The following is a 23,648-nucleotide window of genomic DNA, read 5'->3' on the forward strand; positions in this document are numbered from 1 at the left end:
TTTTTCCTGGAATGCTCCTTTAGTTCCACAACAGAGGCACACCTAAAAATGGCCATCTGCATCAGGGGAATGCTACAGTGACAGAGCAGTCAATCTAAATATATCTCACAGCTTAGGGAATGGGGAGTGACAGTAATGGGTTTAGAAACCTCATTGACATGGTGTAAACGGTAGGACAGAGTTGGATTGGTTGCTTTGGGCTGCACAGCCACTGCCCCGTTCTCACGAATCCTCTAACAGCCAATCAAATCCCATTTGTATTCATTTTCTGCCAATGACAGCTCATCAAGGAAGATTGGTGTCAAATCATCCTCTGCGCCCAAATCATTCAACCACCACCACCTCTGTCAATTCTCCCCCCCTAAAGCGCCGCAAGGCTGGGGAAGCAGACCGTGTCCCCACCGCAGCTCCTAGTGTAACAGGATTTAGCACACTGCTTCAAGACTACACTGTCTTCCCCCCTCTGAGCCCTGCCTTCGTTTACAGTCGACATGTCATGTTTGAAAATACACAACATGGAACATGAGATACTGTGGACCTTTGGCAGTCTGTAATTTGCACAAATAATATGCGCCTTGAATTTGAATTATGTTGACATTTCTCACTGTGCAGGAGATGAAATTCTTTTTTTCTTTTTTTTCCACATACTGTTCATACAAGCTTTAATAACACTGATTGTGAGGGTGTCAGTTAGCATTTATTCAGATTTTTATAAGAGTAATACTTTCTAATAAAAGCCAACACAAACAAAAGATGACAGCACTGTGGTAGAGTGGTTAGCATTGTTGCCTACAGAGAGAGGGTTCCTGGTTTGAAGCCAGGGTGGGGGGTTCGAACCCTGGGGTGGGGGAGCCCTTCTGTGTGAAGTTTGCATGTTCTCCCCATGTCAGCGTGGGTTTTCTCCAGGTACACCAGCTTCCTCCCACAGTCCAAAGACATGCAGGTTAATTGGTGACTCTAAAACTGGCCGTAGGTGTGAATGTGAGCATGAATGGTTGTCTGTCTCTATGTGTCAGGTTGATAAAAAGACACTCAAGTACCAATAGACCAAAAGTGAACGAAAAAAAGTGTAGAAATAAACTGGTGTGTCATGCAACTCACAAAACCTGCATTTTAATGAGTTAATTTTATCAGCAGAAGATTGAAGATTTGAATCATCAGTCAGTGACCCCTCAGTCGACTGAGATTCATCAAGTTGACTCGTTGTTTTTTTGGACATTCAGTGTGCAGTGTACTTCTAGGGACATTTCAGTCCCCAGATTTACTTGCAGAGTGAGTGTTCCTCACGTTCACGGTGCTCTCTGGTGCAGGCAGCTGAGGACCCAGACCCAGAATGAGTCTAAGGTACTTTCACACCTGCCCTGTTTGATTCAGTTCAATCGAATTCAAGAGCGTTTGTGTGGTTCGTTTGGGCAGGTGTGAACACAGCAATCGCACTCAGGTTTGCACCAAAACAACCGGACTGAGACCTTTTTGAAGAGGTGGTCTTGGTTACATACAAACTCTGATGTGGTTCTTTTGTGGTGAGAACATGTCCCGACCTCGATCCGAACCAGCTGCAGTCACATGACACATTGTTTGGGTTAAACATGAGCATGTTACAGTCCTGGAGGATTATTAATGTGCACCTCCTCCTGTACTGCCTTAATATGCACATTCAGCACATCCAATGCATCAAAACATTGTTTTCTAGTTGGAGCCACACCTCGTTTTCAAACTGTATGGTTTGACTAAAATGAACAATGACAGCAATATAGTCCACAATGAGCAGCGCTAAAATCAACCTGCATAGTTGCTCCTCCATTGTGACATTAGAAAGTGTAAAAGGGAAAAACGCCAGCACTCTCAAATGTCCTTTTAGTAGGGTTAATTGACCAGCTTGGATGGCAGTACCAGTACACAACAGACGTTTCAACAGAAAGTCTTCTTCAGTTCTGTCGAAAGCTGGTCGATTAAACTTACTAAAGGACATTTGAGAGTGCTGGCGTTTTTCCCTTTTTCACTGTTTTTGGCCGTGCACCTCACGAGTGTATTTATTTTGAGAGTGCTTGCTTGTTCCTACGTGATTTTGACATTAGAACATTTATCTTGCAAGTGTACTCTTCTTCAACGTTTGCTTTACTTCCTGTATTTTTCCCACATGGAAATTCTGACCAATCAAGAGCAGCTTTCTTGTGCAAGGCATTTGATCTGGTCCGCTTGTAGATGCTGCCATGAGAACACAAACCAACTCTAGGTAATTATACAACTTTGTGACGAAATAAGTCCCTGATTCGGACCAAAGCTAGTGAACTCTAGGTCTGAAAGCACCCTGAGTGAGACGGAGGCAGCTGCCCAGAGGAGGAGAGGCTTTGACCGCAATGTTGTCTTTTGTCTTCTTCTAATGACTTTCCAGCTCACAACAACTTAAAACACTATATTCTCTAGCTTTTGTTTGATATCTAGTGTCAGCAGAAAAATATTGTTGATCCATCGTTTGGATACATTGGCTTAGAGGGCTAACTTGATTTGTTTAATATATTATGTGAAGGTCTCTGTTACCCTAAACATGTTGCCGGACCTTGTTCAACTCCCTAAGGAATAAAAAGGAACAAATAGTCAAATCAGGTACTGCCATGCAGATTTGGTTACCTTCGGATGGAGCCAAGCTAGCTGTTGGTATCGAACTTCTCACCTTACTCTCAGCAAGACACTGAATAAGTGTTGAAAGAATTCTTCAAAGCATGATATTCCCATCAATCTTTGATAGCGGTGCACCAATGATATATTAGTTATGCTTTATTATTGACTTATCAGATGATTATTTTCTCAATCAAGCGATCCATTATATGGTTAATATGATGCTTATAACAGCTTTTTCTTTTGGGACCAGCAGTCCCAAATCCCCAAAACCTTTAAAATTACAATCACATAAAACAAAGAAAAGCACCAAAATCTCCCAGTTAAGAAGCTGGGATTAATTGACTTTCTGTCAACTAACTAATCAATTAATCATTTCAGCTCCTTTGTGTCCACCGTACCTGAAGTTACTTCACATTTCCGTGAAGACACTTTTAATGAACTACCGTGAGGAAAATAACCGTGGTGTTCAGAATCTTCACAATGAAACTGACACACCCATTCATGTAATTAATTCACTGTATTATATATTAATGACAATAGCATGAATGTCATATTTAATGAGCACTCTCATCAGCTCGCAGAGCATTAGCTGATCCAATTAATTAAGTAATTGGTATTCAGACCTGTGCTGAAAATTTAGCTATTTATACACCTCTTACAGCCGACTCTCTGTGTGAGAGAGGCCATTGATCAACAGGTGGCAACAGAAACATCCCGGCTCCTCCTCCATGCTGCTGGTAAGTCAGTCATTGAGCTACCCATATTGAAGCTGTGGAAGACGAGGCTGAAAGAAGCCCTTCATCATGTTTATACTCATTAAGTCAGGCCCTCATTGCCATTCAGCTGACAACAAGGCACACTGGAGCCGTTCTAATTGCTTCCCATCACAATGAATGGGTGGTAGCATATGGGGGATAGAGTGGCCAACTGGTGGGATGGTAAGCCCTCTGGACTGGTGTGAGGGTCTTGCTCTAAAGCATGTAGGTCCTTCCACTGGTGACATAGCCCCTTTTAGCCTGGGTGGTCCCTGCTGCCCTGTAAACATGCTTTAATTATGGGAATGGGGTAAACAAAAAAATAAATCTCCTCAAGCATCAGATGCTGTGTCTGTGGCCTAATATAGGTTGAATATCTCTAGTCACAGGCATACCTGATTTCATCTCGTATCTCACTCAGTGCACGCCTCTGTATCTGCTCTGCTGTGACAAATGTTAGAAATAGTGGTGATAAACTATGGATCAGACCATGGGGATGATGCATTGAGATCATGGTCAGCGTGGTCAGCTTCTCAGTGAGAGATGAATTACACCCTGTCACATGAACTCTGTAGCTAATACGATTGTGACTCAGTGGGTCGACCTCAGACATGCTTCCTGCCAGGATGGGGAGATGGCTTTACGTTGCACATAGATTTTAAAAAGCTCCCATGGAGCAATGTAGATGTCAATGTTTTCTAGTATCAGATCGGAGTGGTTAATCTTACAATGATGGATTATCAGAGGGCGATATTTAACTTTTTTTAATTCAAATACAGCAGGGAGGGGCATCCAAAAACATCTTTATCCACTGATTTGTAATCTGTACTTAGTGATCGAAAGCTGATGCTGAGAGTATCAACACCCCCACATTCTGCTCTGATGTTCCCCACCTAGTGCCTGCTGAGTTCAGAAAACAATGCTGAGAACATCTTTACTCTAATAATGTACAATGTCTTGTGACTTTGTTGTGGATGTGAAACAAGATTGAGAGTCTACAGCCATGCTAGCTGCTCTGTGAAGCTGTACTTGCTGGTGCAGAGGCACTTTGGGCTAAGAGCCAGAACATTAGCATGCTAAAAGGATCACGATGACAATGTTGATGCACGTACTGATGTTTAGCATGTCAGGTTAACCATCTTAGTTTAAAGGAATACTTCTCCCTCGAAATGACCATTAGTATATGAACTGCTCATAAAACAACTTTCCCCGCATGCCTCCACAGTGAATGAAGAATCCATCCATTTTCATCCGCTTATCCGAGGCTGGGTCTCGGGGGTAGCAGGCCGAGCAAAGCACCCGAGACATCCCTCTCCCCAGCAGCTCCTACTGGGGGACCCCAAGGCATTCCCAGGCCAGATGAGATATGTAATCCTTCCAGCATGTCCCAGGTCTGCCCTGGGCCTCCTACCAGTGGGACGTGCCCGAAACACCTCCAGCGGGAGGCGCCCAGGAGGCATCCTGATCAGATGCCCGAACCACCTCAACTGACCCCTTTCGACGCGAAGGAGCAGCGGCTCTACTCCGAGCTCCCTCCGTATGTCCGAGCTCCTCACCCTATCTCTAATCATTTCGTCTTCTTTTATCCGCAATCTCATTCTTTCGGCCACTACCCAGAGTTCATGACCATAGGTGAGGGCTGGGACATAAATGGACCAGTAAATTGAAAGCTTTGCCTTCCGGGTCAGCTCCCTCTTCACCACTAAGGACCGGCGCAGCGCCCACATCACTGCAGAAGCCGCACCAAACTGCTGATCCAATTCACGCTCCATTCTACCCTCACTCGTGAACAAGACCCCGAGATACTTGAACACTCTCGCTTGAGGATGAAGAATCCAAAAATGGTAAAAAAAATTTACCATTAAAACATCACTTCCTCACTACGTCTCAAAAGCTCTCTTCAAAGCCAGACTCCATTAACAAAAAAACAGTAATCTTACCTCACTGAACACAGGAGCTAGCTGATCAAGGCTAACTGATCAAGGCAGTGGTAGACCAGCAGCTCCCATGTTCAGCGAGGTAAAATTACTGTTTCTGTCAATGGAGTCTGGTTCTGAAAAGAGCATAGATAAGATTGACTCAGTTCAGTTCCCTGTCTGCAAGAGCTGCCTGTTTGGGAAGTACTGAGCATGCAACTGATTAAATAAGACTTGCAATACACTGCAAGAGTTGTGTGAGAGTTTGTAAATGGATGTTTACTCCCTATGACTTTAATACATCAAGAACTTTTTGGATTCTTCGTTCATCGGAGGAAAGGTTTTCTTAATACTGGGTCAGTAATTCATATACAAATGTTCATCTGGGAGGTGAAGTAACACAAAAGTGCAAAGTACAGACGAGGCTCATGTGAATTTCATTAGTTTTGCAAGATTCTGATCTTCATAAATAGTGGACAAATTAAAATGTTGACCTAATGATGGTGCTAGATGAAAAGTCAGGGGATAAATTAAGTCATTACATCATTATAAGGAAACCATGAATGTCTTTCCAAACGTTTTATTGTATTTAAGTTAGTAAGTGTTTAAGTATTTTCCTGGATAAGTGGAAATCTTAACCTGCTGGTGGCGCTAGAGCTCAAATCATGGACTCAAAAAAGTAATTCAGACTCATCTTCTTCTTCAGGGAACCACAAATGTTCCTGGTAATCCATCTCACAGTTGCAGAGATATTTTAGCTTGTACCCAAAAGGTGGACCAGCCAAATGTGGCTAAAAATGGGTTTTACTTGTGCTTGTGTATTAATTTGCTGTGGACTTAATCAGTAATTAGGAGAGCAAAAGTAATATATTGTAGTTTAATGAGACTGCACTGGGTAAAAATCTCATATGGAAAGCAAATGAAAATGCCAAGAGATGAAGGGGTCTGTAATTAATGAATTGGAGAGGTCTCTCTGCACAGTAGCCTTTTACACAGGGGCTATACCGTGACTGTAATGGACAAAGCAATGGCTGGAGAGGACGGACTGCAGTCCTTAGTGGCTCATTATAGTTAGAGAGGAAGAACAGAAGTAGTAGTCCAACATGAGAGAGAGCTGCGTCTGAATTTCTAATGTTCAGCGCCAGTGCTGCTAATGTCAGTATTAAATGGGAAGTGGAACATTCAATGTTAGGTTGTATTCGTTGGTATTCCAGCAGTAAGGTTTGGCTAATGGAGCCTGACTGTTTCCTTCATTCACAGGAATGAGCATGACTCTCCTCTCTCCACTCTGCCTTCATCATCCCATCCCCCACCTCCTAACCCCTAAATCCATGCTACAATCACACTCCTCACAGGCAACTTCTGCAGAGCCTCCACCAGCCATCAGCATTCATGAGCGTCAAAACATCAGCACAGACAGAGTCACTGTACGTTAGCCTGAGGACTGCAAGACAGACTGAGGGGAACAGTCTGGATTTCCTGCTCTACTGAACTCTGCACAGCCAAATTGGACAGAGGCAGGCTGCCCATTTTAATTTGACAATAATTCCATGAAAATCCATAGCGGTAAAAAGTGCAACCGCACAATTATTTTGGCTCAAGTGTGATTATTAATCAATGCCAGTCGACTGTTGTCCAGGTTTGTGCAGCCAAACATCATCAGCATCAACACAAGTGTGTTCACAGCCAGAGTGCTAAGTAGGCCACAGCATGGTATGTGACCCACGAGATGGCTCGATGGCCCCTTTTTGTTTCTCGACCATCTGATATTCTGCCTGCTGAGGTGGAAACTTACCCCTCTGAACCAGAGGAGCAGGAACTGAAGCCTTAGATATCAGTTACAGAGTGAGGTTAGACGTTTTATGTTTTCTAAAAGAGACACATAAAAAAAATCCTAACTCGAGTCACTCCGACTATAAAATCACCTAAGATGAACTGCCTCTTCTCGAACATTACTGTATGTTCCTGCTGAGAAATAAAGGACTAGATAATTGCTTGACAAATGTGGTTTGTAGACCATGCAGCTATCTCACTTCTGCTCACTTCTCCTGCTGCAGGGGAGAGATTAATATCAGCAGGATCTGAGCCAAGTTGACGTATGTCTTCTGTATCCTCCACTGTCAGCTGGACCAAAAAAAAAGATGAGACTTTTGGGATGGAGCTGATGTAAACGAAACGAAGTTACTGCGAAAGTCGAGCAACTCACTCCTACCATCCAAGCATCCTTGGCAGGTCAAATTCCTGTGAGGCATCTCTGCGCTCAGAGGGGACTTATCTTCATTATCTCGACAAGTGTAGTATCCCGTTCTGTCTTTAGGAGTGAACTAAACATGAAAACTTTTCCTGTTTTGCATTGTTTTTCTGTTGAAAAGATAACCGATCTTTCCGCCCCAAATAGGAGCTGATGTCTGGAGAAAATGTACTCCTTGCACACCTCTAGGCACAAACAATATCAAGCCCACTGAGATTTTTATCTCAGTGCTGACTTGAAATAGAGGACATAATGTGTGTTAAATTGAGCATGAATAAAGCTTTCTGTTGGCGGGGGCCTTTTGTTACCACCTCCTGAGCAGCATCTTCAGCTGCAGTGACAAAAGCTGCTTCTAGCTCACCATCACACCAGCTCAACTACATCATCTCGACCCTGCTACGTCTATAAGAAGGCCAACTTATGTCTACCGTACAGAAGAACACTTTGAAAATACATTGAAAAGACTAAAGTCTGACACCCTCTCACATCTGAAGACAATGTGAAGTTTTATCACACATTATTAGCATTTTTAGCAAGGCTACAACTAGATTCCTTTTCAGATTATTTCCCATCCTGCTCCTGGTGAAAAATATCACACCAAACTCCAATAAAAAATATCACATATTAGAAATTCTTTAAGTTTCTGCAAAAACACATAATACTAGAACCAGAAGATAAAAAGTGTTGCATGTCGACAGTGTTATTGTCAATTCGACATCAATAGAATCCCTAAAGTACTAACTTTACATTTTGGATTTGTCGTCTCAACTCCACACTAGCCTCCATTGGTTAGCTGCACTGTGATAATAGGTGGAGACAGTGGAAATGAGAAAGAACCATTTCAATGTGGATCGGATACATGCCAAATTAATCACAGATTCTTGTTCACTCCACAACTCCACCAGTTTCTCCTCCTTTTCCACAGCACATGATAACCGAGAGGTGTTTCTTCATGATTACTGTGTACCTGGTTTGCTGCTACTTGCATAAGCCAAGACTAAAAAAGTTACGACAGTATTAAACATCTAGTTTTAGAGGAACATCAAGATGTGAAAAAGAATGACAGCTCAGACAAAGTTTTACGACCACCTTACATCAAGGTATCAAGATCATGAGAGCACGCACCAACTGAGGTAAAACTCTCACGATTTTATTCCAACATTGGAAATTCTTCTGCAACAGTGAAATCTTCACCTTATAAAAATTCTCCCATAAAATCAATTAATCAATCAATAAATAAATAAATAAATAAAACAACTCATCATATTGAATAAATGAGTCTCTTTTTTTTAATTAAATCCTCTTTCTTTAATAAATAAATGTAATGTATGTTGCTGTCAGACTGCTCCCTTAATACAGGCGTGTGTCTTTCTTTGTGTGCAGCAAGTGGGAGTGCAAAAAGTTTTTTTTACTGCAGTGAAAATGTTGGTTTTGGAAGCTGTAACGCTGACAAATATGGACTGAAACAGAATATTTCTTTAGATAAAAACATGCTGTGAATTTTGGAAATTATTATATCTTTCTTTTTTTCAATACATTTGACCTTTAGACTTTTCAACACAGTGTAGAGCAGCAATGATAAGGCAATTAATAGATTAGTCAATCAAAAGAAAATTAATCACCAACTATGTTTTTAATCAATTAATCATTTCAGTCTGTTTTCAAGCAAAAATGTCAAACTTTTACTGGTTATAGCTTCTTAAATGTGAGATTTTGCTGCTCTTCTTTGTCATGTATGATAGTAAATGAAGAATCTTTATGTTTCGGGATTGCTGGGTGGACAAAAGAAGCATATTAAAGACATCACTTTGGGTTCTGGGAAAGTTGTAATGAGCATTTTTAATATTCTTTTTAAATTTTACTAGACTAAACAATGAACTGACTAATCATGTAAATAACTGGCAGGCTACTCAAAAATAAAAGTAATTGTTAGTTGCAGCCCTACTTGAGTTGTTAAAAGGTGTTTGGGTCAGATGAGTCAGAAACAATCCTACGCAGTCACCACTGGAAGTGAAATACTGGTGTAGCCTAATCTTTATCTGCGACTGTGCAGAAATACCAGGTTTAAACAGAATGAATAGACGCATAAAAAAAGAAATTAAAAAAAGATGTGTAGCATATCAACAGTAGAATTCAAATGTCAATGTTATGAATGAAGCTTTGTAGCCTCAAATTGTTCGGTTCAGCCTTACAGCATTTGTCCAAACACATAAGAGGAATCTCACTGCAGTGCTTTTTTATTCTGGGGATCATGCTGTTGTTTCGTAATCTCTGTATCAAACTGCATGAAACCTGACAGCAAGTGGAAACAAGGAGATAAGGACTAAGAAGACAGATTAAACTAAAGCTGCCGTATATACAAATCTGACATGTATCATGTCAAAAAAATATAAAGCATCAGTGTGGGTTCTTTGGAGGGTAGAGTATTCTTAAATACTCTGGGATACCAAAACTCTATAAAAAACTAGTGTATGCTACCAAAACTCTGAGGTTGCTATCTACTCTGAGAGCCTTAGAGAACCAAGTTTCACTGCAGGTTTTTACAGATTACAGGCCCTAAAGCAGGCTGAATAAAATCCCTCCCTCACCTGCTCTACCTCAAATCAGATATAGGCATTGCTGGCTGGATGATATTCAATTTCGAAAGGCTGGCATTGGCAAACTGATTGTTCTAACCTGAGACAAGACGAAGCAGATGCAGCACTTGGCACATTAAAAGCAGCATACGGAGTGAGAACAGTCCCAAGAACCTTGTCTTGTAAAATAAAAACAAACGAGGCTTTAACGCCTCACTTAACCCGAAGTACACAAAAAGTAATGTGGGTTAAATGAGGGCAATCAAATGGGACCTGACGGTGAGAATCTAGCGAGCCTTAAGTATTAGGTACAACACATGATACCACTAGAAAGATTAGCAGTCATGCACAGGGGGCCCTGCCGCCCGCTTTAGGAGCAACATTTACCCATACTGCCTTGGAAAAGAGCCAGAAGGACACATTCGTCCTGCGCTGCACGCTCACTAACTGTCAGTAAAGCTCAGCAGCTTTAGTGCCGAGCCCCATTCATACACATTAAACGAGTCCTCTGTGGCTGCCGCTGTATCTGGTTTTCTCCATCACCACTTTCCACTTTCCTCTATCTACTCATCTCATTCGTCTCTTCCAGGCAGGAAGGACTGTGGTCACAGAATGTAGCTGTTCTTCTATTCTGAGACAAATAACAGTATTTTCTCATACTCCACCCGATGTTCTGACGTTAAATCAAGGTCCGAGGACACCTTTCCAAAACACAGAGGAAGTTCAGAGGAATGCTGAAGGAAAGAGTGCCATGTATCTCATCATCTTTTCATCACCTCATAGAATAGCACTGACATTGTACTACATTTTTCAGTGAATCCCATAAAAAGACCAAAACCAAATAACCAATAATGCATTAGTCTGTCTCTCAATACGTTCTGATTTACCAAATTATCCCGTCTGTGGCACTCCAATCCCATCGGATAAAGACTTACATGGGTCACAATCAGGCTCAATAATTTCCTAAAACTGCTGGGCACTGTAGTTTTTAGCAAAAGCTGCACCAACAAGACTAAATGGTGTATTTGTTGGGGACTATCTTTTGCCATGCATTTATACACTTTGAACTAATGAGCTGGACATTGTATGTGAGACTGACTCAAATTACAGCGCCCATGTTTATCCTTATGAAGGTAAATGTCATCCTGTGCAATGTTGTGTTGTCTCATTTATGTTTTTTTTACGAGTTTTTGGACAACAGTGGAGCTCAGAGGAATCTGCTTATCAGCTTTTACACAGGCACCACTTGTAAGAGGAATGTACTACAGAGAGGTGCAGGAATGAGTCCTACAACTTGGAAATAAGTTAGCATTTTAGCACTCCCAGTTCCCTCATCTTGAAGTCAATGGGTTTTGGTTGGATGCCTAAAATACAGTCTGTGGTTTACACGAGCCTAAGAGACTTTCAAGTTTTGTTCAGCGACATAAAATACATCAGTAAATACCCCACTCATAAATGTTGAAGCCTTTACATGGTTTAAAAAAGAAGGTTGCTAACAAGTAGCTTAATGATACTGCACATCATTACACTGAACCCTGGCGAACACAGCTTTAAAGTCTTGTTGTGGAGGCAATGTTAAAGTCATGCAGCTGTGGTGTAGTTTGTTTAGCCTAATGCTAGCCTTTTACTTCTGGTAATTGCACTTACGCTTCAGAAATCATGGAAGTGGTGTTAATTTGTGAAGATTATCTTGCTGAAAAAACATGTAAGTATCATGAACTTTTGTTTGCAGCAGAGCTTATTTTCTACAAAAATCTAAAATCCAATGGAATTATCCCATGGGCTTTCTGATGAGGGAACCAGGGCAGCACTGTTTTGGTTTTAGTCTTTTCATGGGATTTGTTCATGTTAAGAAAAATATTGAATATCACCAGCCTTATCCTTTGACGCGTCTGTAAGTGGTATTATTGTTGGTGCCACTGTTGCAAAGACAACCAAATCTTTCCATTTCCCTAAGAGTCTAACAACTACCACAGTTTCCACAGTTACTTTGGTTGTTCCACTGGCGACAATTCCTGCTACTGGAAAGAGTAACTGCAAAGAACTTACAATAGCCCTTTTAACACAGATGTCAAGCTATAGGGTTGCTACAAGGTCCTTTCTTAACACTGCCTTTGCATTTAGAAGCAAGAAAAAAATGACAGCGGCATCACTCTGCTCCAAAGTGTGATTTTAGACAGCATGCCAGCATAGTGGGAAGCAAACAAGGCGTGACGGTCGTGACATTTAACATGACAGCATTGGCCTCTAGAGTGACATATAGGAAAGACATTGGCAGTGTTTTATTACAATAACAATGGTTTGTGGACATTTTCGGCCACTGTGCAACTTGTTTGAGTTAGCCGCTAACTGCTATCAGCTGCTTTTTAAATCTCCCGCAGTGGGTCGCTGGCATAACATGTCAAAACATCACACCCATGCCACCCATGATCCCGTCCTGCAGGCTGTCCCATTTATACAGACATTGTTTCTATGTTGTTACTACCTCCATTCCTAGCTCAGAGGCAAGACAATTCTGTCCCCCCATTCCGCTGTGCAGTGTAAAAGGGGCTAATGATACTGCTTGGTTACTGGGGATAGCTACTGATAGGTACAGGGGAAAAGAAGAGCGCTATCCTCTTCCTGTTTAGATTGCGCAATGGTAAAGGCACTTTCTGTGTGCCGTAAATCAAACCTCTATCTTCCCAGGAGATCATACCTGGAGGCAGGCAGAATTGCACAGTGAAAGCGAAGCTTACAGGGAACCAATCTAAACACTGATGGTGTCATTATTCTATAGCCATTACATTGTGCAATCAACATTTCCTTCATAATGACACAGTAGAGTAAGTAAAGGAGAACACTTGTCTATTTCCATTTTAACAAGGTGAAAAGTAAAACATAAAATGATAATTATTCAATTGCACAACTTAAAATGGCCTCTGCAAATGATCTGCTTTATATCCATACATTCAGTTTGTACAGCATGAATATCTATTTTGCATTGAAAGTATTATCATCTTATAAAATGACATTCACAATTAGTAAGTATCTAATTTTAGCTCAACTTCTACATAATCCATGCAAATGGCTTATACTTGAATGTCTAAATGCAGATCTGTGATGAGAAAGCTAATCCTCTAAATCCTCAAGTCATGAATGAAATTCAAATGGCAGCTCGTCTCATTCAAAGACATTCAAGTATTGTTTCCTCTTCTTCTTTTGTGTACATGCTGTCTTTCTTTACATTTGCTAAGAAAGCACATGGATTTCTCACATGTCCCCACGTCATCACACCAATATGGGACAGAGCTGTGAAATACAATGGTGTCCATGGTTTCCAAATAATATCCTGAAAGGTTGTCAGGAGGACACAGTGGAGGGAAAAATATATGTAGTAATAGATGACAGCTGCAGAACAGGTTCAAGACAGTTTGGGAGATTAGGAAGCAGTGAAGAAATACCACCACAATAAACTGAAGGAACCCTGACATACTAAAACGTTCCCTCCAGTTTCATCCGTGCATTCAACAACTTAACATCATGCAGTTGCCATGCCAACCTGTTTCCAGACTGCTGCTGCTATGATGAAAACGGGAAACGCTTCTTGGCTACTGTGCAATAATGAGGAGTCCCAAGCCGACATTAGTATTCCCATCAAGAAATGTGCCTGAGCAAGAAGGCTGCAACAACTCACCGAGATGTCAAAGAGCTCCTCTGTGTCGTCCAACATGCGGACCCTGATGGTGACTTGTCGTCCAGGGGGCATGGCCGGCGGTCTGTGCCCGGGGTCCAATGTACTGATGCCAAGAGTCTCCGGGGCTCCAAGACGCTGCCCTGCTCCAGAGGCCATTGGCTCTGGGTCTGGCTCTGCCATGATGCACTGCAATGCTCACTGCCCAGCCTGCACCAGAGAGGCCAAGAGAGGAAAGTCAGGGAGACAAACACATGCACATGCATATCCAAAATAATGCAACTAAGGAGTTACATAAAGTAATAAGAAACCTCCTCTTACAGAGCATCAGTGATGTAGCAGGTGAAATACAATGACAGCATCAGAGCCCAGAGGACGGGCTGCACAACCTTCAGTGTCACACTAACACAGTAATTGCAAATGCAGTATTTGCACTCGCCGCTAATGGCTGATAATTGTTGCCTGTGGGAGAACCAATTACTGTAAAAAAAAAAAAAAAAAAGAAAAAAAAAAAAAAGGATCCAAGCATGTTCTTGATTTCAAAGCCGAACTAAGCAGCCCTAATTTGATTTGACAAATGAATCACGAGGCCAAAGTGTAAAATCAAAGCGTCAATACAATGACAATTGAATGGGAAGTCGTAAAAGCGAGGCATTAAGGCCAACGACATGCAGACATATACTTAGTTGGGTTTTAATTGGTCTCAAGGGTATCAAGGCAAGGACGTGAGGACACTGCAAGAGATCTGAATGAATGAGTGGTGGATTTGAGTCATCAGACAGCAAAGAGTAAAAACTGTAATACAGCTTCCAACTATTATTCCGTTGCTTTGAAAAGTAAGCCCTATACTATGCTGGAATTGTAGGCTACTGTTTTTAAACAGTATCGTCAGCAAAAGTGAAAGCCAACCCCAGATTCACTTTAGTTTTTTCAGCACTTGGGCCGCAATTTTTAGCCTCCACATGGATGTGTGCTGTTTATAGTCCAACCCTGGTTGCTACCTTTTGTATAAGGCCCTGACCTCACCTGTACACTACACCCAGAAGCACCTCGAACATAGCAAAATAAAAAGAGCATACAGGCAGTAGGCAGGGTCTCTCCAGATAAAACCGTCACACCCTTCTAGTGGCTCAAAAGTGATCATTAAGGGGGTTACTTTTGTATGAGTCAATATATTGTTTTTTAGGAAAATCACACCTTTTCATTCATTCATTCATTCATTTTCCATTATCCTATTGGGGGTCGCGGGGGCGCTGGAACCTATCCCAGTTGACATTGGGTACACCTTGGACAGACCGCCAGACTATCACAGGGCTGACACATAGAGACAGGCAACTAATCACGCTCACATTCACACCTACAGACAATTTAGGATCACTAATTAATCTGCATGTCTTTGGACTGTTGGAGGAAGCCGGAGTACCCGCAGAAAACCCACACTGACACATGGAGAACATGCAAACACAGCACAGAGGGGCTTGAACCCAGGGTGGGGAGGTTCGAACCAGGAACCCTCTTGCTGTGAGGTGACAATGCTAACAATGCTAACTGCTAAAAGTAATAGACAACTGTTGGAAACATGGACAATTATAAAGCAGCAGTCATCAATGTAATAGGTTAAAGTAGCTGAGGGGATCACATTTCACTGGAGTTGTACCTTGTTTAATTTCCATGTGACACATTGATAGGTTGACTGAAAAAGAAAAGTTAGCTTTATGTAAAGTTAATGGCTAACGGCTTCAATAGTTACCCCAAGGTAATGGATAACAGTTGAAATAGCTACCTAAAAGTAATCAATAACGGATGAAATAGTTAAGTAAAAGTAATGGATAACAGTGAAAGTAGTTACATAATGTATTGGATGACACATGAAATAGGAAAAAGTAATGGATAATGATTTAAATAGGTACCTAAAAATAATGGATAGCAGTTGAAATTAATGTCAGTGTCAGTCCTTGAGGTGCTCTGACAGGACTTATGTCTGGCAACAATATAATGGAGAAACACCACCCTGCCACATCCAGCAAAGCAGCGTCCCATCTGACATTCAAATCAAAGTCGAGGTGCAGAATCTGGAATAACCTGCAGTGTAACTCTGTGTTTGTCCCAGGTGCAGGACTGTGTTTGGACAAAGTCGAGGACTCATTCACTCCGAGTTGACACATGAGCAGGGCTGCTATCCACCCCGCATGTATCCACAGCCAGATCCCCCAAGGCCCTGCTGTCCTGCTTAATTCTCTCTTCATTGCACATTCCAGCAGGCTGATGTCATCCTGAGACCTCACCAAGTGCTTCATCAGAGTACTGAGGCCAGTGGGCAGTTGTTCAGCCGCCGCAGAGGTGAATGACTGCTGCCAAGTTTAAGCTGAAAGCTGAATAAGGCATTTCAAAAGGAGTGCATAATGTAATCCAGCAGAGTGCACGGAGAAAATAGGCCAAGGACAGTGGATACACTAAATTCTGTTTGATGATGGTCCGTCTGATGCTTAGCAGAGGCTCAGAAGAAGTTTTCAGTCAAACACTGCACGGTGTAGTTGGGGGGACTGGATGCAACAAGGCTAACAAGAAGGGCTGCATCATCTTCATTATTGATTACGCTGTCAATGTTTTAGCAGTTTTTTATTGATCAACTGGTCAATAATTAATGAAGTGTGAAAAATGTCGATCACAAGCTCCGATAGTCCAAGCACACGTCTTCAAATGGCATGTTTTATTTGACCAACAGTCTAAAGATAATCAACTTCCAGTGATACACAACAGGGACAAGCAGCAAGCTTCTTATTTTGGAAGCTGGAACCAGCAAATGTTGGCCGTTTTTTCAAGTACAATTACAAAAATGTGTCGGGACCAATTGTCTGTAGATTAACTAATCAATAAACAGACTCACCATTGCAGCACTACTGATAGCTGGCTTCAAAATATCCAGATTTGTGAAGTTTCAAGGCTAAAAAATGCTCCTTTCAAGTCCTTATCTTTGTTAGGAGAGAGCAATTAGTCTTGAAACTAAACATCAAATACGTAGTCTATCTGAGTTTTACACATTTGAATGTCATGTTGTTTGAATTTCAGTTCTTCCCGATGAACTTATTCATAACTCTGGTTACTTATAAATGCTTAAAGCTAAAAAACGGGATTCAACAAGCAGATTTAGGCTTGATAAAAAAAAGGCAAATGAACCCCAAACATAAGTGCCAAAGTGTTAAGAGAGCATGTCATCATCATTTGCACCTGTCTGTACACTCATCGGCCGACTAATACTCCCTCGAGGCTGATGGAAACCAGACCGAATGCTGTCACCTGGATCATGATTGGAAACAGACATTTCTCTTAATTCAACCCACTCATTTATGACATCTGATCCTCACCCCGTCATCACGCAGTGGCCCTTGCCTTGATTACTGGAGAGTGTCTCATGCCAAGTCTGTAAATGTGTGTCTTATACGACCTGCGCATGCATGCCGTGTAACCAGACACTCCTCCAACAAAGCACCAGCGAAACCGAAGACAGTGAAAGAGTAGACAGTGATTATTTCAGCCAACACGTACCCTCCCCTGCACCAGGGATCATTTATCAACCAGTCATGAGGTCTGCGTGTTCCTCTGAATGGGTAACTCAGGTCCAAACGAACACACTGAACAGTCACCAGTTGTACAGCTGGCACCTTGTTCCAGGGGGCCACAGTGTGACATGAAGCACAGTCCCCCAGTATGTGGAGCCACAGGGACATTTACAGACCCCTGAGTGTTTCTCACCCTGCCTTTGAACTTGTTTGCTTGAAATTCCCCACGAGTGTGTAACATGGAGCTGTGACTGCTGGCTCGCAGAGTCTCCGGGGCTGTAACAGTGGCTCCTCTGTGTGCAGGGGCACACGGGGGCCCCTTGGTGCGGTCCAACACAGCACAGCTGGAATCCTTTAGTGACAGCTGAATGGCCAGAGGCCGCAGCGGCTGATACAGCCAGCTGTCTACCTGAGGGAAGCTCCACAATAAAAAAGGAGCTTGGTTTCTTCTGTGTTCTGCAACAGTCACTGATACCTGGGTGTGGCTGACAATGCATGAATCACTATAAGTTCCCAGCGTATAATTGGCAGGGTTGCATGTGTTCGTTAAGTGAAAAGAATGACATCTAACTGGAAGAAAGCGTGTTGTAACCACAGCCTGGCTGCCATTTAAGCCTCTCCTAAACCAGCCTGGATGACAACTGAGGAAAATAGTGCAGAAAATGGTGAAACCCAACAGTCAGTGAGGTCTTTCCCACCTCACACAGCCTGGTAGTGTGTTCACACCATTAATGTAATGTAGGTTAATAGAGCAGGCTGCTGTAATCCTCAGGACATTATCAGACAGGACTGTAGATGTGACATTAATGCATGGACTCACCTGGACACCTTATTGAAACTAAGTGACAGATATGAAACGCACAGCTCCTGATCATTTAAATGTCACACAGAGAGCCATGAGTCGCGAAACATCAGCCGACTGCGGCGCCTGCACGCATCCATACAGCTAAGGTATATTTGTGCAATGCAAGCCGCACTGGAGGACAAATAGGACAGTTACCGGCTGCACATGGAGATTTTTCTACACACACTTATAGTTATTTCCCTCCCTCGAAATCCACAGGATCACAAAACAACACGGCAAAGATACTCCCAGGACTTAACCCTAATCTCCTCAAACAAGTTGAATCACTTCCCTAAGAGCACACAGGGTGAGGACTCGGGCTGCATGATTCTTACCCGTTCTCTCGAAATGCGGGCTTAGTATCCACACGTTATGTATTTCCCAGCTGAAAGGAGGTGTTACATCCACGTCCAGCGGTGCTGACTACAATAAGAGAAGCCCGGTGGAGTTGTTAGATGCGGCTCGGACCGGAGAGGAGGCTTTCTGCGGTCGCCATGGCGGACGACTGAGTGAGTGAGCCGGGGAAGGACGGGATTACATTGAACCGAGTGGCGGATCCACTCCCGGTGCCTTCTACTCAGACAATGAAGGAGGTGCAGCACCTCCACCTTCTCAGCAGCAGCGGGACACGGAAGAACAGCAGCACCATCTAGCGGTGTCTACTGGAACAACCACATTCAGATAGTAGTTACCAAGCTTTTAGGCTTGTGACCCATTAAAGGAGCAGTTAACCACCCATATCAAAATTACATATTTTACCCCTTACCTGTTATCAGTAAACTGTTTTGGTGTGAGTTGCTCAGTGATGGAGATATCAGCCATAAAGATGTTTGCCTCCTCTTGAATAAAATGGAGCTACCTGTAAAACATCAATGAACTGCCTAGTCCAGAGGTGTTCAGGGGCCACATACAGCTCAAATTGATCTCAAGTGGGCCAGACCAGTGAAACCACTGTATAAAAACCTATGAATAACAATTCCTTCAAATTTCCCCCCTTTTTTAGTGTAAAGACGTCCATTCTGAAAACGGTCATCCATCCATGAACAGCCTGAGACTCAGATAAATATGTGCAAATTCAACAGTATGTCTACTACTACTGAAGAAGAAGGTTAAGTCGTCCCCTGCCTTACAAACCATTTACAATCTGAAGTTTTGTCAGTGCCTCAGCAGCAGGCTTCCACTAATATTATTTTAAGATAGAAGTCTGATACAGATTCTTTTGTATCAAAGCTGGTGGTTGACATTATTTTGCACACCGTTCAATAGCTTTAAATATGACCACTCTAAGTATTCATTGTTATTCAGAGAGCTGTATTCTGGTCAGAGTGGAAAACCCTTTTAGCCGGCATTTTACATGAAGTATCTACTCACTGCTTAAATTGCTCCTGAAACTTCTCAGCCTGCACAAGTGCATCAACATTAGGTGTGCAGAGTGATCTGGTAGGCCGGATTGGACCCCTTGGTACCCCTGGCCTAGTCCCTTTTGCTAGGCTGGTGTGGCTACACACTTTGATAAATAAATGTCTGTCTCAATTAGATGCCTGGTCATTGCCAAGCAGTTTTTTTAAATTTTTTTTTATAGAAGTTCTTCAGCTGTATAAAAGCCGGTTGTTGGCTGCCTCAAATTATATGTCTATGCCTATACCCTGCAAGTAATCAGCAATCAGCCTGACATATGTGACATTTTTAATCATGTTGGAATTAAAAATCTGTGGGTTAGAATTGTCTGCACAGCACGAGTTTGTAATAACCGACCTCCCTGTGAGTCAGTGGGGTTTGAGAAAGAGGCTAATTTATATTCTCTATGAAAATGTTTCATTGACCATCCCTCTTAGCCCCATGGTGAAGTTCAGAAAGTTTTCCAGAGAGTATAAATAGAAGTCAGTGCGTAAGCAAGGTGCTAAATTATTATGGTATATAAATATAGGAACGTATGAAAGGAATGCAGAGTCTCTGACTAATGTATACATTCATGGAAAAGCATATATATATATATTTCAAATATTGTCAAACAAGCACTTGCTTGGATTAAAACAGATACTCTATGTTTTATTTACACTAAAGAAGTGGGAGTGGGTGATACCCTGTAGGCCGTCCCCTCTTGGTTGTGTATACTGTCTGTGTGGCCTGTTCGTTGTCAGTATAGCAAGACAGGGTCAGCCACGTAACAGCATCCACTGGATTTGGCAGAAATGTTTGGTTTTGCTCGAGGACAGCTGCAAAACAGATGAAAGACACTATTTTTCGTCTGCAGTATAAAATGCTATGACTAAGCCTAAATTCATTTGCATCAGTGAAGTGCATGTGGTTTTGAGTCGAGATGACACGAAGCCTGTCTTGCCCTCTCTGGTGCTTGATGTTGGCCTTTAATGCCACCTAAAACCTTGCACTTTATCCAGGGTCCACTGGAGGGTGCTTTGGCTTACCACGAAGCATGAGTGACAGGCAGCAGTATCACAAGTCCAGCAGGTCTTACAAAGTTCAAACATGTGATAACTTGAGCGCAATTAAAGTGTTGAAGCGCAATTATAAGTTAGCTTAGCTTCCTTCCTTTCATGCATAACCACATGACTGTGTAAAACTCTGCCACATAAACACCACTATAAGCTGCAGTCCTGTCACCAGGAAAAGAAAGCCACTGCTGACTTTACTGTCCAAAAGAAAAAAGCAGTAATAGCCAACAAGAGATCTGTAATATCAATCAAGTCGTGGATTGTTCCACAACTGAGTTATATATCATCGGAAAACCGATGGCATGTCCCAGTTTGAGGATTGATACTGTTTCAGCACCACACTGTTCCAAGATCCCTAAAACAGAATCATCCACAGGACAGAACCTTTGAATGAGGGGACCAGGCTGTTTTTAAAAGAAGTAAGATGCGTTAAAGGGTAACTTTGGTATTTTTCAACCATGTTTTTCCCATATTTTTGTGTCTAAGTGACTCATGGGAAAACATTTTGAAACTAGTCCTTTATTGAGGGAAAGGCCTGCAGTCAGCAACAGCAAACCGGGCTGCAATGTAACCACTCGGGGGACCAACAATCATCAAGGCACCAACAATTTACATCCACTGAAAGTGCTTGTTTTTGCAACTCACAGGCTCGGATTATTATCATAAGAGTCTGATAACATTATGGAAAGGATCCCTACAGAGGCCAGCCTTTTTATTTAACCAGAAACAGCCCCGCAATGGCCAGTGCCAAACCCACTAGACTCCATTTAAATAAGCAGTAATTTTATTACCATAAAACACACTTCGTTCAAAGTTGACAGAAGCAAAGAAACCCTCACAAAATATGTCATGGTTTGTGTTTCCACTGTTCCAACAATCACCAACTCTGGTTTGGTTGAAATGAACCCTTAATTCACCCAGTCAGATGTGAAAATATGCTGGCTCTATACATGCTTAAATTACTGATTATTTAAGTGGAGTCTGGTTGGTTTGGCAATGGCCATGTTGGGGGTCATTCTGGTCAAACAAAAAGGATCTTACTCTTTAACAAAAAGGTCTATATTGACAACTGGAGCCTGTCAGTGGCAAAAACAAACACTTTTAGTGGATGTGAATTGATGGTGTATAATTGCCCCTTGTGGTTACATTGCAGCTTGTTTTGCTGCTGCCCACTGCGGCCCTCTGGCTGAATACTGCACCAATTTAAATGTTGTGTGTAGTCATTTACACACAAAACATGGACAAAACATTGAGTTCAAGTTGAAAAGTACCCAAGTTACCCCTGAAGACTGTCCAGGTTCTTCATGGCAATATAAACCAGTACATTATTGATGGTTACATTATTTGTTTAGTGTAATAAATGAATGCCAAATAAATGCCTTTGATTAATATTCTAATGTGAAATATCGTCAATAAATGGCTGCTATTTGTAACTCCAAACAACCATCATGACATGGACAGATTATAGGGAAATGGACCCCTGAACACAGACATCCCTCCAACAAGCCAGGGCAGCCAATCAGATTTCAGGGGGGACTGTGCCACCTCTGGCCACCCCTCTGGATTAATTTAATCATTCCATGAATAATCTATTTTCCACACTACATAACCATAAAGCCCTACATGTTGGACCTATTCTGCTGTATAAGTGCTCAGTGCTTTGTATTCCCTGTTTCTACTGTCCTTTTTTAGGGATGGTGGCCTGGGGCTTTGGCCAGGACCAGAACCTCCACATCGCCCACTCCTCCATGTATGTAGCTGCATGCAGGAACAGGGATAAAAGACAAGCACTGTGTTGGAAAGCTGAAACTGGGATTTTTTTTTTTTCCCTTTCTTGTCTCTATTTCATGTCTGCTGCTCGCCCACCTTCTCACTGGCAAGAAGAGAAGTCTCCTACGCCTTGGTGGTGTGGGACTGAAGATGGAGAAATCACACTCAGTGTCTTGGCAGCTTCAGAGGCCCCCTGGAGGCACTGATTTGGAACTGAGGCACAGATGAACATTTCAGCGAGAGCGCGAAAACCGAGTGAGAGCTGCTGCAAGAAAGAAAAAACAGGCAAGAGACAATGCTGCTCTGGATTAGTTATGTAAGCAATTAAGATGTACCATGTTCTTCGTGATCTCCGTTATGTAATCGTAAATGAAATCACGAGTCAACTTCACACTGATCACCATAGGGTGAGGAAACACTTGTACATATAGAATAAACACATGCTTTTAGACTACTATTTATTTGTAAGTCTGTTACATGACTTCCACTCAGGTCACTGTACATTTATCTATTACCTCTAGAGCTCATTAATTCATACCAGTTAGTAGTCTTAGCTTTCAAATACATAACCAGAATTCAGCCAACTTCTTTTCTTCAACACTGTGTACTCAAGTTTAAGGGGTTCAAATGAAGTCCAACAGCTTCTGGGCCCCCATTAACCCACACATCCTCCCACTCTCTGTGCAGTATTTTTCTACACTGAAATACTACCTGACCCCAGATTTGTTGGGCGCGCTACTGGCTCACCCTTTTTTCCCCTTTAAGGGTGGTGGCCTTGTTAATAACCAGTGAGTGTGTGACGTGTGCTTCATTGTGTATGTGGAGGGGAGCAACTCTCTTGGGGTGTCATGGTGAAGACGGCAGGTGACAAAGAGTGATGTTAGGCAGTAGAATTAAGTGTCTAGATAAGCCATTGTTGGTGAACGGCACCTGACTGCCTCACCATCCTTCTTTCTGCAGAGTGGTCCGCACTGCTAGAAGCTAGTTACTAGCTAATAACGAGCTAATGAGCTAATTCAATGTTCATAAGCCAGCATGTTCCCAACTACGGTTCAGAGCTGGTAAGCTGTCACGGAGAGAGGTTACATGTGGTAGTTTGATTGACGCATTAACTCAAGGATATTCAACATGCAAGCACAGAACTACAAAAATGATGGTCTTATAAACGGAGCCTTGTGGTAGTTCAGGCAGGCAGTAACTCATATGGAGCCTGTTTAGACCTGGTATT

General features: G+C 42.3%; 1 protein-coding gene across 4 annotated transcripts in view; it reads right to left on the reverse strand.

Annotated features, from left to right (window-relative positions):
* LOC117251151 (FERM, ARHGEF and pleckstrin domain-containing protein 1) overlaps positions 1 to 18,777 on the reverse strand; it is an 86,964-nt gene extending 68,187 nt beyond the window's left edge. For 3 of the 4 annotated variants that reach the window (XM_033617158.2, XM_078174517.1, XM_033617159.2), the window contains exons 1-2: positions 18,533 to 18,776; positions 13,797 to 14,003 (exon numbers count right to left, since the gene is read on the reverse strand). In XM_033617158.2, the coding sequence (XP_033473049.1) occupies positions 13,797 to 13,976 (180 nt within the window). In that variant the 5' untranslated portion in view covers positions 13,977 to 14,003; positions 18,533 to 18,776. Of the gene's footprint in view, positions 1 to 13,796; positions 14,004 to 18,532 lie in introns of all 4 variants that reach the window. The other variant, XM_033617157.2, reaches the window with a different exon arrangement.
* Positions 18,778 to 23,648: the final 4,871 nt, after the last annotated feature.

This window comes from Epinephelus lanceolatus, chromosome 14, assembly GCF_041903045.1.
Source record: "Epinephelus lanceolatus isolate andai-2023 chromosome 14, ASM4190304v1, whole genome shotgun sequence".
Lineage (NCBI taxonomy): Eukaryota > Metazoa > Chordata > Actinopteri > Perciformes > Serranidae > Epinephelus > Epinephelus lanceolatus.